This window comes from Oncorhynchus mykiss, chromosome Y, assembly GCF_013265735.2.
Source record: "Oncorhynchus mykiss isolate Arlee chromosome Y, USDA_OmykA_1.1, whole genome shotgun sequence".
Taxonomy (NCBI): Eukaryota; Metazoa; Chordata; class Actinopteri; order Salmoniformes; family Salmonidae; genus Oncorhynchus; species Oncorhynchus mykiss.
In genome coordinates, this window is record NC_048593.1 from 12,618,088 (window position 1) to 12,636,347 (window position 18,260).

The following is an 18,260-nucleotide window of genomic DNA, read 5'->3' on the forward strand; positions in this document are numbered from 1 at the left end:
GGAACTGTCGCCGGAAGCTCTGGACTGGGAACTGTCACCGGAAGCTCTGGACTGGGAACTGTCACCGGAAGCTCTGGACTGGGAACTGTCACCGGAAGCTCTGGACTGGGAACTGTCACCGGAAGCTCTGGACTGGGAACTGTCACCGGAAGCTCTGGACTGGGAACTGTAACCGGAAGCTCTGGACTGGGAACTGTCACCGGAAGCTCTGGACTGGGAACTGTCACCGGAAGCTCTGGCCTGTGGAGGTGCACTGCAGGCCTTATGCGTGGGACCGGTACAGGTGGCACCGGGCTGATGACACGCACCTCAGGGCGAGTGTGGGGAAGAGGCACAGGACGTACTGGACTGTGGAGGCGCACTGGAGGCCTGATGTGTGGGACCGGTACAGGTGGCACCGGGCTGATGACATGCACCTCAGGGCGAGTGTGGGGAAGAGGCATAGGACGTACTGGACTGTGGAGGCGCACTGGAGGCCTGATGCGTGGGACCGGTACAGGTGGCACCGGGCTGATGACATGCACCTCAGGGGGTGTGCGGGTTGGAGGCACAGGACGTACTGGACTGTTGAGGCGCACTGGAGGTCTGGAGCGTAGAGCTGGCACAACCCGTCCTGGCTGAATGTTTATTTTCGACCTGCAAATGCGGGGAGCTGGCACAGGACGCACTGCGCTGTGAATGCGCACTGGAGACACCGTGCGCATCATTGCATAACACGGTGCCTGACCAGTCACACGCTCCCCACCGTAAGCACGAGGAGTTGGCTCAGGTCTGAACCCTGGACTCTGCCACTCTCCTCATGTGCCCCCTCCCCAAATATTTTTGGAGCTGCCTCTCGGGTTTCCGTGCTAGCCGTGTCCCCTCGTATCGTCACCGTTCCTCTTTCGCTGTTTCCACCTGTTTCCATGGCAGGGTATTGTCCCCTGCCATAACCTCCTCCCAGGTCCAGGATGTCCTCCACTCTCTTTTCTCCCGGGCCCAGGATCCCTGTTCCTCTTGAACACGCTGCTTGGTCCTTTTTGGGTGGGTAGTTCTGTAACGATCGTCATATGAAGGAGGGGACCAAAATGCAGCGTCGTAAGTGTTCATGATAAATTTAATACTCAAAACACTCGAACAAAATAACAAAGAGGGAAAACCGAAACAGTCCTGTCAGGTGCAGACACTAAAAACAGAAAACAACTACCCACAAAACCCAAACAAAAAAGGACAACTTATATATGATCCCCAATCAGAGACAACGATAGACAACTGCCTCTCATTGGGAACCACACCAACATAGAAATAAGGAAACTAGAATGCCAACCCTAGTCACACCCTGGCCTAACCAAAATAGAGAATAAAAACCTCTCTATGGCCAGGGCGTGACAATCGATGAATTCTGAAAAGCTACCCAACGATAGTTCCATAAGGTTGTGTTTTAAGGAAGTGATATTGGTTCTTGTAGAATACGTTTCATTTTCTTCCATATTGTTATACTATGACGTTGTACATGTTCTTAGCGTTATCCTTTGAAAATAGACACGTGAAACGATTCTGGGGATGAGCGTGCACATCTTGAAGATGTAAGCATTGTTCCTCATTGGTGCATTTAACGATATGTCACAAGTAAAAGCCCTGGGTAGAGAGTTGATACAATTCCAAGTCTGGAAGGTTTAAACCACCCATATAAAGTCTTATGACCAGGTATACTTCGGTGGGGCAATTGGTATTACTTACTGAAAGTAAACACAAAGACTTTATCAGCCATGCCTTTGTAAAGAGGTTAATTCTACCTGTACAATTCATGGGAAGATTATTCAATGTAATTAGATCTGTTTTCATATGGTTGAGTAATGGAATAGAGTTATCTTTATATATTTGTTGTTTGTTGTCACGCATTCCTTTCCATTCCTCTCCTCTTCACCTCTCTTCACCTCATTGTCTTCTCCATTCCTCTCCTCTCCTCCCTCTATTTGTTTAGTGAGCCAGTATATTTCTGAAAATACTAGAGTATAATACAGACCCCCCCCCCCCACACACACACACACACACACACACACAAAGCTGGGATGCTTATATAAACACAACATTTAAATGTTTCTTTATGGGCAAAACAGGAAGCCACAATGACAAATGTATTATATCTGATAACAGTCACCTAGAAGCTCCCTCTCTAGCTCGCTTTCACTCTGTCTGTGCCCTTGAGCTCTGTGTGCCACCAGTCATGCTGAGGGGGAGAGTGTGTATGCCCTTGAGTGTGTGTGTTTGTGCATTGTCATATGTGTGCTCATGTGTTTGTGGGTTTGTGTTGGCAGCAAACGTCCAGAGAGGAAGGGAGAACAAAGAGAGAAACTCCTTAATGAGGCCTACTGCCTCAACCACTAAACTAGGCCAGCTACCCGTGCCCAGAAAGAGAGAGAGTTTGTGTGTGTGTGTGTGTGTGTGTGTGTGTGTGGAGCCACCGTGAACACACACACACAAACACAAAGGGAGCATTGAGTTCGGAGCCAGCAGATGCACTCCAGGCAACCCCCTCCCTCCTTGTGCGTAGCCCAGGTAACTCACCGGTTTCTGTCAGGCCCTGGTGTATACTCCAGTAGTTCTGCAGACACTGTAGTTCTTTCTTCATGCCTCTCTTACAGCGACAGTTGTAGAGCGACGAATCCTGTAGGACCTCTATGGCACCCTGGCACTCCCTGCTAGCCAGCATGGTCTGGCGATCCCGCGCCCCGCCTGACAGGCACTGACGCATAATCCTGTAGCTGGAGCTGCACTGGCTGTCCCCGTTACACAGCTCTAATGCCCGCACACACTCCAGGGACTCCCTCCATCCATGTCCACACACACACACCACACAAACACACCCTGCAGCAGAGAGAGAAGAGGAATAATGATCAATCATGATGTGAATAATCGTTAACCCTGACACTAACACCCCCCACCCACACAGCATCTGGGGGGTAAGATCGTAATTATAGTCAAGACTCATGAGCCAACTTGACTAACAAAAACAAGTAAAATTGACAAACAAACCTCACTGTTCAAATCTTTGAAGCGACTGCATATAGAAGACGAGGATAGGCGGTCTCCTCCCGAGCATCTTATTGCGCCACCAATGACAGATCCTGAAGCCACCCACGACTGAACCCGAACCCAAAGCGACCAATGACTGACCTAGAAGCCGAAGCCACCAATGGCTGACCCGGAAGCCAAAGCCACTAAGACTGCCCCCGTAGCCACCAATGACTGACCCCGAAGCTGAAGCCACCAACAACTGACTGCGAAGCCGAACCCATCAACGACTGACCTCAAAGCCACCAAAGACTGACCCCTGAAGTCACCAACGACTGACCCTGAAGTTGAAAGAACTGAAACCACTTCCCTGAAGTGGTTTCAGTTCCTTCGGCCACAGCCCTTGCGCCGGCTTCATCAGAACCTGCAGACATGTCGGCAATACACGAGCCTGCTTCCCAGCACAAACTGCCAGGGTTCCCTGCAACACTAACGATTATGGGCAAGGATAGAATCATTTCAAGGGATGAAATATATAATATATCAAGAGATGCTTTGTATAGCCAGAAAGTCGGCCTTTTTCCTGATGTGGATATGGAGGATTGGTTCATTAAGATTGGTTTTAAAGATTTGAAGCATATCAGACAGTTTTGTGTTAAAACCTCTACAGGATCAGTGGGTCCCCCGCGATAAGGTTGAGCTAACATAGGCTAATGTGATTAGCATGAGGTTATAAGTAACAAGAACATTTCCCAGGACATAGATATATCTGATATTGGCAGAAAGCTTACATTTTTGTTAATCTAACTGCACTGTCCAATTTACAGTAGCTATTACAGTGAAAGAATAACATTTTATAGTTTGAGGAGAGTGCACAGTTATGAACTTGAAAATGTATTAATAAACCAATTAGGCACATTTGGGCAGTATTGGCACAAAATGTTGAAAAGAAATGCAATGGTTCATTGGATCAGTCCAACACTTTGCACATACACTGCTGCCACCTAGTGGTCAAAATCCAAACGGAACCTGGGCTGGAATAATACATTATGGCCTTTCTCTTGCATTTTGAAGATGGTGGTACAATAAAAAACACACAAAAAATGCATGTTTTTTTCTTTGTATTATCTTTTACCAGATTTAATGTTTTATATTCTCCTACATTAACTTCAAAGTGGTTCCTTTCAAATGGTTTCAAGAATATGCATATCCTTGCACTATGACCTGAGCTATGGGCAGTTAGATTTGTGTTTTTCATTTTAGGCTATAATTGAAAAAAAGGGACGGATCCTTAAGAGGTGAAGCTAGCAACGCAGACAGAGCCACACTTTGAAGAATGGCACCAGTCAAGATGTGGAAATATTCTTAAGCAGGTCAACAGAGGCATGTGCAGCATCCTACATTGAAAGGAGTCGAGCGCACATCAAAGCTGTAAGAGGTATCGTGCTTTTATGTGCCAAGCAGTACATGCTATTGCGTGGGCACCACGAAAACCAGGAGGCTCTTAATTAACTTGCACCCCGAGATTAAAAAAACAACTGAGCAACAACCCAAGAATGGAACTCTGATGAGCCCTGATAGGACAGCTTTACATTTTATTTTCTTTAACTAGGAAAGTCAGTTAAGAACAAATTCTTATTTTCATTGACGGCCTAGGAACAGTGGGTTAACTGCCTGTTCAGGGGGAGAACGACAGATTTGTACCTTGTCAGCTCGGGGACTAGCAACCTTCCGGTTACTAGTCCAACGCTCTAACCACTAGGCTACCCTGCCTCCCCATCTACATTGCAATACACTCATCGTGGTGCTTGATACATGTCCCAAATACATTTTCCCCAACATGAACAGGCTTCCTCGAGACGTAATCACTCTGCCTATCACCAGCTACACTGTAGAATGTCTATTCTCCACTGTCAATCGGATCAAAGCGTGCAACAGGGCATCCATGCTCACAGGGCGCTTGAACAATTTGTCACTGCTCTCTTTTGAAGGAGAACTGACTGAGTCTTTGGCTTATGGTGATGACATTTCAAAGTTCAACACCAAGCCCTGTCATCTTCTGCTGTGGCTGTGAGTCTGACAATGATGGCAGTTCTATGTTATTTTTTCCCCCTGTTTCTTTCCTGTATGTTGCACTGGTTTACTGTGCTGTACATTGTAGCCTATTATCATGACCTTTGTTTGGTGTAAGAGAGTGCATGCCTAATCTAATGCAACAAAAATCTGATCTGATTGGCCTTTATGTTCATTTGAAACACATAATTTTTTTTTGCACCATAAGGTTCCTTAAAGACCTGCCTAAACGAAATCACACATTTCTTTGTGACGGTGTATTAAATTGATTTAATGCGGATTTATTGCGCATTGAGGAAATGATGTCAATGTGCTTCTGAATTTGTTCAGTTAGCAAATAAGACAGCTCATAGTCCATTGCCTTAATCACAGTCAAAACTCCTGTATTTTATTCCTGTGGAACACTGATTCTAAAATCAACGTGTATGTGCATTGTGAACCTGAGACTCTCTTCTGATAGATGGTCTATCTAATTCAAGAGGTCTGGACTGCATGGAACTTGATGTGAAGAATTCGCATTTTGGTATATAAAAAAAAGCATGTCTCTGTTTGCTGCCTCAAATGCACACGCTGTACATCCGCATCTTCACTCGTGATTTGACAATGAATATAGGCTATTAATAATATTGTCACGAATCAGACTATTAGTTCCCCCACCACCCCAATTAGTTCAGCCGATATCCTGGATGGGATCCAGTTAAACTGAGAGGCCTGCCGAGCCAATTGTGAACTGTGCAAACAACATTTCTGCAGGCCCACCCACCAATGAATTTCTGGCTACGCTACTGGTGTATGTGTGGTAGCAGTGTAGAGCTGGCTACATGCTGTTTACAAGGGAGTTCTCTGAACGTGTCAAATACTGTCAGGGGAAATAACCTCTCCTCTATCCTCCACCTCTTCCATCCTTCTAGCCTCTCTCCTCACATCCTCTACTCTCCTCTCCCTTCTCCACTCCTATCCATTCCCTCCTGTCCTCTCTATCCCAATCTCTCCCCCCCTCTCTCTCTCTCTCTCTCTTTCACCCCTCCCCATTTCCCTCTTCTCTCCTGTTTTAGATCACCTCAAAACATGACAAAAATATCAATAATGTAAATATAGGAAAACTGTGTAAACTTCTGGATTTGTGAGTAATGGGTTCTAGATTAATCTATAAAAAAATCATAGCGATTACACAGTGTGCCTGACTGGACAAACATGCAGGTAGCACGTGGAAGGCAAAAATGTGACACACCACAGGCTAGTGCCACGACCGTGAACAGATTTCAGCACCAAGGACAGTTCTGCCGCGCGAGCCCATGCAGTCGTCAGACACAGCGGCAACCAGATTCACATGCACACACACTTTAGCAAGCAGCTGAGACGGAGGGAACGTGCCTCATGCGCTGTCCCTTTGACCGTCAGCTTCTACCAGACGGGAGAGCTTGAACGTCTCTTCATATTTTACCATCTAAAGAACTATGTTTGATATATATTACCCTGAATCACCTTTACATGCTTACTACATCAGGTCACATAATAATAGGCTCTACATTCTACTTTTACCAACATCCCTTTAGATCACAAACCTTCCCTAGCAGCAGCAAGGCACCAGGTGGTTCTAAATAGTACCAGATGGGGGTTCTTTGTCTTGTAACCATGGTGGAACCCTTTTTTGAAGGTTCTATAAAGAACCATGGTCATACGGTTCTAAATGATTTAGTCAGTCGTTTTCAATTGACACAAGGCAATACATGAGTCTTTCACAAGATACTGTCACTGGTCATAGTCATATATAAAAAGTAATACTACTCTTATTCATGTGGTTTTCCGTCAGACTAGACACTTTGCTGCCTTTCACAGTTCGGATAGTGCATTGCACATATGGTCTCAAATGTTTTTTTTAATGGAAAGTAAACAAAGTTTCACCGCCATATATAATTACCACTATCAGCAACACACCCCACCACTCCCTTCCACCACTCCCTTCCACCACTCCCTTCCACCACTCCCTTCCACTACTTTGGCCCTAACAGATCCTACACCAGGCCGTCGCCCTGGGAGGCTGGAACCCCTTCTCTCAAAACCCCCTGCAGTTTTTCTGCACTAAAATCTCTGACACACAAAAACATCTCTGCTGCTTCGACCAATTCAATCTTCTGGGGTTTACATTCCATCTGTGCGGTACAATTAATGGCCACTATAGCCGGGGGTTCTGCAGCACCTCCTGAAAAATCAGAATTCAAAAAATATATTCAAACAAAATGTTCACGAATGTCCTTTACTACAGACACCGGGGGATCCTCAACTTCACTTCAACACTCAACTGCCACCCCAGTTATCACTCCTTTCAGCGGCACTCTACTCCGGAGAGCAAAGAAGGACACAACCCTCATCCTGAAACAGCCCTCTCCCCCTGACCAGCAGACGCACAAAAAGTTAACTTCTTGACAAAACCCAAACCCTTCTTCACCCAGCCTGATACCACAAACAGATCGGCCAAAAGGAATGGATCCGCATTCTTCACAAGACGTACTCCCACGGGGCCAGAGTCATACTGGGCATTTTCCTCGTCATTGCTTTGAGGCTCAGAAGCCTTCACCTCACTTCTGTCAGGTAACATTTCAGAGAGTTCACACTCGGTCGACTGCTCAGGGTTTTCAGGAGAGTAACATGTAATTATGTCTCCTGTTTGACTCAAAGGAGAAAGTTCTCTGCTTGTATTTCGGTCTGGGTTTGAAACATCGTGCTCTTCTTTCTGCCTTGTGTCATCTCGCCATACACCATCTTATAATATGGAATGGCATAACACAACACTAAATATACATTGGAATGACACTATCACTCACGATTGCACAAAAAGAGCTGTGACAAAACTACGCCCCCAAACATGCTAATTAGCCACCTCCCCTATATTTGAATTATCACTAAAAGAGCAAAGCACCTTTTTGTGAAAAATAAAAAACTGTTGAAGATCTTTGAGTCATTATGGTTCCACATAAAACCACCACGCTTCCCAAAGAACCCTAATTGTTTAGTGTGTGGAGGCATGAGTTACTGGTATGTCCCTAACTGAATGTTTGGTCATTGTGTGTGTGTGTGTGTGTGTGTGTGTGTGTGTCTGTGAGTGTGTGTGTGAGTGTGTGTGTGTGTGTGTGTGTGTACTCACCCAGCAGAAACAGCACGCTGAAAACGTTCAACAGAATCATTGCAGGTTCCAGAGCAGTAATCCCGAAGTCACGAGGCGGAATGTGGACTTTCCGGGTCAGCCGTTAACGGCTAAATAAATTGGTAAATCGTTAAAACAGAGAAACATCTCTAACACTGCTCCTCACCGGTTAATAATCCAAAAACCACAGCCGTGCCGGACGAAACCAAAAACAAACACACGCAGGTCCTCATTTGAAACCATGCACACAGGCTACACAGACACACATACTCAGACAGAGGGTTTTCATGTGAAACGGACCATGAACGTTAACATCCTCTCTGGAAGGAGCGATTGTTGAAAATCATCCAAAGTTTCCCAGGTAATAACGTTCGTCCATGCGAGACAGAGACCTGCCGTGGGACCAAGAAAACTGCTTGACTGACTGAATGTCCGGTGTCTGCTAAAAGGTTTGAGAGTGCCCGTTCCTCTCTGACTTCGATTCGAGGATTCCGTTTAAAAACGCTCTATCCTTCACCAGAAGCCACACGCAGTCAAACTTTCATCTGTGAGTGTGTGATGGAGGATGGTGTGTGCGCTTGAGTGAGCGAAAGAGAAAGAGAATGAGAGAGAGGGTGGGGGGGGGGGAGTTGACGGAAGGAGAGAAGGACGTCAGAAAGCAAGCAGTATGCTATTTCTAACTCTGTTGTTCTTCCCGTCTCACAGGGGCAGCTGATGGCTGTTTAGTCCAGATGTCATTAAAATAATTAAACTTCCGAGACCGGGAGTGTGTAGCCTATGTGATGGTAGCCTACACACGCCTGGCCGGGAGACAGTCAACCTGTAATAGATCTAGGAGAGTTCTAATTCTAAGCCTCAAGTCCGCCTGCAGGAGAAAAGCAGCTCCTGTTCTATCAGAGGGAGGCAGGAAATCTCTCTCTCTCTCTCTGTCTCTCTGTCTCTCTGTCTCTCGCTCTCTCGCTCTCTCTCTCTCTCCTCACATACATGAATGTATGGGCTCTGCACGTCACCACGAATGCAATGAGAGTAGCTGTTTTTCACACAACGCACACTCACTCAAACACTCTCAGGCCCCTATACACACGTACACTTATTCTATAGTGAACTGAGACGGTGCATGACCTGTGGTGTAGGGCATTAATCAAACCGGGTGAGGGTAATAGACATACACTCACAAACACAGGGTTGCGGAGTAACTGATTTCATAATGTTGTAAGAATGAGAGTTCCAAACCTCTCTGCCAATAACAGCTAGTTTTCAGTTTTACCCTCCCACTCAGACCACTCCCCAACCACTACTAGCTAAATACTTGCTATTGCTAAAAAGCTGTTTATTTTTCTTTTTTATCATTTTGATTGAAAACAATTACCGTAAAATGATTTGATATTGAGATAAAAACAGTTGCATTGGGCCTTTAAATTTGTTCCACCTGAGCCAGTCTGACAACAAGTCAGAGCAGCCTGATCACTAAAAATAGACTTAATATGTGGACGTTTGAAAAGGTCCTGAGCATGTCGATGCATGCCTTGGTGCTCACCAAAAAAAGAAAAACAATTGCCCAGCCCTGGGTAAAACTCACAATGCTAAGAGCTGAAATGCTCTGCTCAGACCACTGTGCTGCGGCAGTTCACAACCATAGACCTTAATCTCTCTGAATAAATGTGTAAAAAATAGACGTAAATCCATAATTAGTCGAATTTTGAAGGAAAACTATAAGATCTTGTTGAGTGAGAGACCATTATGATGACACACCAAATGCATTTGATGGATCCTATTTGTCTTCTTCTAATGCGTGTTAAAGGGAAAATAATCCGAAAGTAACTGAAAGTAATTAGATTTTGTTACTGAGTTTGGGTAATCCAAAAGTTATGGTACTGATTACAATTTTTGACAGGTAACTAGTAACGGATTACATTTAGAATGTAACCTACCTAACCCTGCTTACACACACACACACTCACACACTCACACACACACACACACACACACACACACACACACACACACACACACACACACACACACACACACACACACACAGATGCTAATATGCATCCAATAGTATTACTGCTTTCTGCGCTGCAGGGTGAAACTCACACAACAATAAGATGGGTCAACAGTGATCCCAACTACACACACACACACACACACACTGAATTGTATCCGGCACAGTTTCCCCATACAACCTACTTTAAATCATTCCCAATATCTCCTCTCATCACTCTCTTTCCTCACTAACCTCCTATCACTCCCCCTGCCTGCTCTATTTCTCTTTTTCATTATCTCTCTTTCTCCTCTCATTCTCCTTCTTCCATCTTTCTCTCTCCTCTGTCTCTCCACTCATCCCTCATTGCTATCCTCTCTCTCTCTCTCTCTCTCTCTCTCTCTCTCTCTCTCTCTCTCTCTCTCTCTCTTTCTCTCTCCCATTTCTCTCTTCCCCAGCCCCTATCTCTGCATCTCTATCTCTCTCCCTCTTCCCTCTCTTCCTCCTCCCTCCCTCTCTCCTCCCTCTCTCTTTCCCAATGGAAAACAGTGGGGTCAGTCCCAATGAGCCGGACCTTTAATTTAATTAACCAAGCAGAAAGACTAATGAATAATTAAAGCTGGTTAATGAGCTGAAGTTAAAGGATACATCAGTGGTAATGATGGAGTGATGTTGGGCATGGGTAGAAGAGATGGAATGCCCTGGGGCTGTTTCAGATCAAGGGTAAGGGATGTTACCTGGGATCTGAGTGTTTCGGCTGCCAGTTAATTGTGCACAATGTATCTCCCCAATCAGGATTTTAACCAGCAACTTTCTGGACTAGAGGAGATTGTTTTACACATTGGGTGGTACAACTTTCTCTCTCTATGACAGTCCCATTATAATAGCAGAATGATAGCTGTCTCCTTCTCACTGTGTTCTAGTCTTCAAGATATTTTCTCTCCATTCAGCAAAGGATGCTGCAGGACTTATATAAATACATTCAGCACGTACACTACATGACCAAAAGTATGTGGACACCTGCTTGTCGAACATCGCATTCCAAAATCACAGGCATTATTATGGAGTTGTTCCCCCCTTTGCTGCTATTACAGCCTCTATTCTTCTGGGAAGGCTTTCCACTAGATGTTGGAACATTGCTGCAGGGGCTTGCTTCCATTCAGCCACAAGAGCATTAGGGAGGTCAGGCACTAATGTTGGGCGATTAGGCCTGGCTCGCAGTCAGCGTTCCAATCTCTCCCAAAGGTGTCTGATGGGGTTGAGGTCAGGGCTCTGTGCAGGCCAGTCAAGTTCTTCCACACTGATCTCAACAAACCATTTCAGTATGGACCTCACTTTGTGCACGGGGGCATTGGCATGCTGAAACAGGAAAGGGCCTTCCCCAAACTGTTGCCAAGTTAGAAGCACAGAATCATCTAGAATGTAATTGTATGTTGTAGCGTTAATATTTCCCTTCACTGGAACTAAGGCGCCTAGCCCGAACCATGAAAAACAGCCTCAGACCATTATTCCTCCTCCACCAAACTTTACAGTTGGCACTATGCATTGGGGCAGGTAGCATTTTCCTGGCAAGTGTGATTTATCACTTCAGAGAATGCGTTTAGACTGCTTCAGAGTCCAATGGTGGCAAGCTTTACACCACTTCAGCCGACACTTGACATTGCGGGTAGTGATCTCAGGCTTGTGTGTGGCAGTTTGGAAGTCAGTAGTGAGTATTGCAACCGAGGACAGATGATTTTTATGCACTTTTGCACTCGGCAGTGCAGTTCTGTGAGCTTGTGTGGCCTACCACTTCGAGGCTGAGCCCTTGTTGCTCCCAGATTTTTCCACTTCACAATAACAGCACTTACAGTTGACCAGGGCAGCACTAGCAGGGCAAATATTTGACAAACTGACTTGTTGGAAAGGTGGCATCCTATGACATTGCCACGTATAAAGTCACTGAGCTCTTCACTATGAGCCATTCTACTGCCAAGGTTTGTCTATGGAGATTGCATGGCAGTGTGCTCGATTTTATACATCTGTCAGCTACAGGTGTCGCTGAAATATCAGAATACACTAATTTGAATGGGTGTCCATATACTTTTGATTATGTTGTGTATACTGACTGCTATAGGAGTTAGATGAATATACAGCACTGTGTATGTGCAGCCAGTCCGAAAAACCTAGATAAGAATAACAAATAATTGAAGAGCGGCAGTAAATAACTATAGCGGGGCCATATACATGGGGCATCGGTACAGAGTCAATGTTGAGGTAATTGAGGTAATTATGCACATGTAGGTAGAGTTATTAAAGTGACTATGCATAAATAATAACAGAGAGTAGCAGCAGTGTATGGGGGGACATTACAATATAAAACTAGTAGTGGTCAAGGACACTTGACGTCACCTACTGTCAACGTCAACAGTGAAGAGGCGACTCCGGGATGCTGGCCTTGTAGGCAGATTTGCAAAGAAAAAGCCATATCTCATCCTGGCCAATAAAAATAAAAGACTAAGATGGGCAAAAGAACACAGACACTGGACAGAGGAACTCTGCCTAGAAGGCCAGCCTCCCAGAGTCGCCTCTTCACTGTTGACGTTGAGACTCGTGTTTTGCGGGTACTATTTAAAGAAGCTGCCAGTTGAGGACTTATGAGGCGTCTGTTTCTCAAACTAGAAACTCTAATGTACTTGTCCTCTTGCTCAGTTATGCACCGGGGCCTCCCACTCCTCTTTCTAGTCTAGTTAGAGCCAGTTTGCTCTGTTCTGTGAAGGAAGTAGTACAAAGTTCTTTGTTTCTGGTCATTTTGAGCCTGTAATCGAACACACAAATGCTGATGCTCCAGATACTCAACTAGTCTAAAGAAAGCCAATTGTACTGCTTCTTTAATCAGAACAACAGTTTTCAGCTGTGCTAACATAATTGCAAAAAGGTTTTCTAATGATAAATTAGCCTTTTAAAATGATAAACTTGGATTAGCTAACACAACGTGTCATTGGAACACAGAAGTGATGATTGCTGATAATGGGCCTCTGTACGCCTATCTAGATATTCCATAAAATATCTGCCGTTTCCTGCTACAATAGTCATTTACAACATTAACGATGTCTACACCGTATTTCTGATTAATTTTATGTTATTTTAACAGACAGAAAATGTGCTTTTCTTTCAAAAAGAAGGATATTTCTAAGTAACCCCAAACTTTTGAACGGTAGTGTACATATATTCTTTGAGGATTTGAACCTGCAACCTCTCGGTTGGGAGTGCATCGATACATTTGCAGTGCCAGTTCATACTTATTCATACTATATTCTAAAATTAGGGTATGGTTAGGGTACTTTGTTGTTACCTGTGGTACGAAAAGATCAATGGTACACTTCACAGGGATTCACATGAACTCACATGGCACAGTTTGATACATTGTAGAGTATAATGGGACATCTTTCAAACCCAATATTGGTTTTGGTAAAATCATTACTGCACCTTGATAGGTGTGGGCAATGTGCTGGTGGGGCTCATTAGCAGATTTGAGGGCACAGTCAAATATACGTGTATTTGTGCGAATAGTCAGTGGAAGTGTTGTAGCAGTTTAAGTGTTTGATGTTTATACCCATGCAAGTAGAACACCTCTGTTCTGTAAACGTGGTAAGAGAATGTGTCAAGAGGTTATTGCGCATTCTCCAGTAACTTAAAGGTGCACCATGCAGAAATCACTCTGACATTTCCTGGTTGCTAAAATTGATAGATCTATAACTCACATTGCTATGTTAATTTGGTCGGGCTGCCCAAAAAGTTGAGTTACACATTGCAGCTTTAATGGTGACTTGTTGCAAGAAGTTGCTGTGTGAATTTGTCATTTCTTAAATGGAAACTACTTGTCAGTAAGCTATTGTAGAAGTGAAAATAACTTACTGGTAAATTGCTGCCTGTAAACTACAAACACTTGCTGCCACTAGCAACATGCACATCACTTGCTGATTGGCAGCATACTGCAACAAAGTGAGCCTATTAGAAGATCACAGAAGTGGTTTATTCTAGGTGTGGCTTTCAGCAGGTTGTTTTTGGTTTCCCAGAAGAAGGAATGGCATCCCAGTTAACCTCTAAAAGTCTAAGCTAATCTATGAACTTGTTTTAAGATGGACAAACCATAGATCATTTCACTATTTGATTTTGAATTTTAGGACCCCTTTAAATATGGAATTTGTCCTTTACTACTGTAGCCCATAGAAACACATTGAACACACACTTGTTCAAGTTTTTTCTCCAAGATCGCATAGCAGTTTAGACGTCTTTTGTCCTCGTCTTGTCGTGTCCTGTATATATATATATTTACAACTTTTTTCATATACATTTTATTTTTATTTTCCATCAACTCATCTTCTAAACACTCTCCTGCAACCAGCCTCACCAATTTATATTTATAAAAAAGTATTATTTACCTCAGATCTGCAATCCTTCAGGAAGCTAGCCAGAAACTCCAGTAGGCTGGCCAGAAACTAGCCAGAAGCTAGCCAGGAGCTAGCCCAGAAGCTAATCCAGAAGCTAATCAGAAGCTAACCACGGTTTGTGGTCATCGGCTGTCCTTTAGCTCGAAAATCTATCGAAAATCTATCGCCAGTTTTGTACGGCGCAGCGCGGCTCGGAACGGAACATACCGGACCAATTTTTCTCTCCATGTCCCTGGATTTCAACTGCTCTCTGGACATTCATACCCGGATCTCACAGCTAGCTAGCTGCTATCCGTGTGACAGTCGGCTTTCGTCGATTCCGGAGCAAACATCGATTGTTCCGGTGCTAGCCAGCTCCGTCAATCACTCCTGAGTTCCATCATTCACTCCTGGGCTGCAGTCACCTATCCGGACCCGTTTCACTGCCTACGCGGAGCCCCACCGGGCCTTCACAACCGGATTGCCGACGTTATCTACCTGAATGAGATCCGGCTGGCTCCTCTGTCGCGACGTTACCTGAACGCCCATCTGCGGCCCGCTAACCGTTAGCTGTCTTACCGGCTGCTATCTGAATAGACAATCGGACAATTTATTTATTTTTATTATGTTTTCTTCTCGGGCCTCTATAACTATATCTATTGTTCTTATTTTTGTTGTTGTTGTGTGATTTGGATTAATCCCCTCTACCACACGGAACCCTACTAATCTACTGACCGAACGCAAGAGGTGGCTAACAACAGACCTCCATCCTATGCTAGCTTGCTACCGGTTGGCCTGGCTAGCTGTCTAAATCGCCGTGACCCTAAACCAACCTCTCCACTCACTGGACCCTTTTGATCACTCGACTAAGCATGCCTCTCCTTAATGTCAATATGTCTTGTCCATTGCTTTTCTGGTTAGTGTTTATTGGCTTATTTCACTGTAGAGCCTCTAGTCCTGCTCACTATACCTTATCCAACCTATTAGTTCCCCCACCCACACATGCAATGACATCTCCTGGTTTCAATGATGTTTCTAGAGACAATATCTCTCTCTTCATCACTCAATACCTAGGTTTACCTCCACTGTATTCACATCCTACCTTACCTTTGTCTGTACATTATACCTTGATGCTATTTTATCGCCCCCAGAAACCTCCTTTTACTCTCTGTTCCAGACGTTCTAGACGACCAATTCTTATTGCTTTTAGTCGCACCCTTATTCTACTCCTCCTATGTTCCTCTGGCGATGTAGAGGTGAATCCAGGCCCTGCAGTGCCTAGCTCCACTCCTATTCCCCAGGCGCTCTCTTTTGACGACTTCTGTAACCGTAATAGCCTTGGTTTCATGCATGTTAACATTAGAAGCCTCCTCCCTAAGTTTGTTCTATTCACTTCTCACCTCATTTGCTCACATTGTATATAGACTTGTTTATACTTTATTATTGACTGTATGTTTGTTTTACTCCATGTGTAACTCTGTGTTGTTGTATCTGTCAAACTGCTTTGCTTTATCTTGGCCAGGTCGCAATTGTAAATGAGAACTTGTTCTCAACTTGCCTACCTGGTTAAATAAAGGTAAAATAAATAAAAAATAAATAAAAAAATTGAGCAGCACATGTATAAAAGGAAAACGGGACAGTCAAAAAATGTACCATAAGGAATAAGGTTTTGAAGTGCCTGTCTTATATCTGAGATATATGAACGCTCATGATATACAGACGTACTCAAATGTGTTGGTACCCTTACAGCTCAAAAAAGTGCTTCATTCCTCCTGAAAAGTGATGAAATGAAAAGCTATTTTATCATGTATACTTGCATGCCTTTGGTAACTAAAAAACAAAGAAGCTGTGAAAAGAGATGAATTGTTGCTTATTCTACAAAGATATTCTAAAATGGCCTGGACACATTTGTTGGTACCACTTTGAAAAGAAAATAAATAATTGGATTATGGTGATATTTCAAACAAATTCATTTATTTAATTAGTAGCACACATGTCTCCAATCTTGTAATCAGCCTATTTAAATGGAGAAAAGTAGTTTGGTATAATTGTGTGCACCACACTGAACATGTACCAGAGAAAGCAAAGGAGATCAGAAAGAAAATAATAGACAAGCATGGTAAAGGTAAAGGCTACAAGACCATCTCCAAGCAGCTTGATGTTCCTGTGACAACAGTTGCAAATATTATTAAAAGAAGTTTAAGGTCCATGGAACTGTAGCCAACCTCCTTGGGCGTGGCCGCACGAGGAAAATGGACTCCAGATTGAACAGAAGGATAGTGCGATTGGTAGAAAAAGAACCAAGGATAACTGCCAAAAGAGATACGAGCTGAACTCCAAGGTGAAGGTAAACCTGACACAGCTGGAACAGTTTGCTCAGGAAGAGTGTGCCAAACGACCTGTTGTCAAGTGCAGAATTCTAATTGAGAGCTACAGAAAACGTTTGATTGCAGTGATTGCCTCTAAAGGTTGTACAACAAAATATTAGGTTAAGGGTCCTATAATTTGTCCATTTCATTTGTTTTAATACTTACAATATTATGTAGAATAAAAAATAAAAAGCAAAGTCTTTCTGTTAAATATGGAATAATCAAATGTGGATGTCAATTACTTAAGGGCACAGAGCGAGACCCAGATGCAGACACAGGAGGCAGATGGTTCTAGTCTCTGATATTTATTATAATCCAAGGGGCAGGAAAGCGAATGGTCATGGACAGGCTAAAGATCATAAACAAGGTCAGAGTCCAGGAGGTACAGAGTGGCAGACAGGCTCGAGGTCAGGGCAGGCAGTATGGTCAGGCAGGCGGTTTCAGAGTCAAGGCAGGCAAGAGTCAAAACCAGGATGACTGGCAAAAGAGCGATAAGGAAAAAGCAGGAGCACGGAAAACCACGCTGGTTGACAAGACGAACTGGCAACGGACAAACAGGGAACACCGGAATAAATACCCAGGGACTAATGGGGAAAACGGGTGACATCTGGAGGGGGGTGGAGACAATCACAAAGACAGGTGAAACAGATCAGGGTGTGACATTACTTTTGTCAGTTTCAAGTTATTTCAGAGAAAATTGTGCATTCTTTGTTTTTTTGTGGAGGGGTACCAGCAAATTTGAGCACGTCTGTATATACAGTGTGTGCATATTTATATATATATATATATATATATATATATAAATATATATATATATATATATATATTTTAATATATATATATATATATATTTATATACTGTATATTACACGTATTTAACACCTTATCTTCAGACGAGTCACATGACACGTGTGCGGGTCGTACAGCAAAATGGAGAAAACCATTGTGTTCAAAACTATAAATGCAACATGTAAAGTCTTGGTCCCATGTTTCATGAGTTGAAATAAAAGATCCCAGAACTTTTCTATATGCTCTAAAAGCTTATTTCTCTCTTTTCTATGTTGCACACATTTGTTAACATCACTATTAGTGAGCATTTCTCCTTTGCCAAGATAATCCATCCACTGACAGGTGTGGCATATCAAGAAGCTGATTAAACAGCATGATCATTACACAGGTGCACATTGTGAGGGGACAATAAAAGGCCACTCGAAAATGTGCAGTTTTGTCACACAACACAATGCCACAGATGTCTCAAGTTTTGAGGGAGCGTGCAATTGGGA

General features: G+C 43.8%; 1 protein-coding gene across 1 annotated transcript in view; it reads right to left on the reverse strand.

Moving 5' to 3' along the window:
- Window positions 1–9,051, reverse strand: part of gfra2b (GDNF family receptor alpha 2b) — a 70,007-nt gene extending 60,956 nt beyond the window's left edge. Inside the window, exons 1-2 of the mRNA XM_036968151.1 lie at window positions 8,213–9,051; window positions 2,548–2,847 (exon numbers count right to left, since the gene is read on the reverse strand). Coding sequence (XP_036824046.1) covers window positions 2,548–2,847; window positions 8,213–8,252 — 340 coding nt within the window. The 5' untranslated portion in view covers window positions 8,253–9,051. The remainder of the gene's footprint in view (window positions 1–2,547; window positions 2,848–8,212) is intronic.
- Window positions 9,052–18,260: the final 9,209 nt, after the last annotated feature.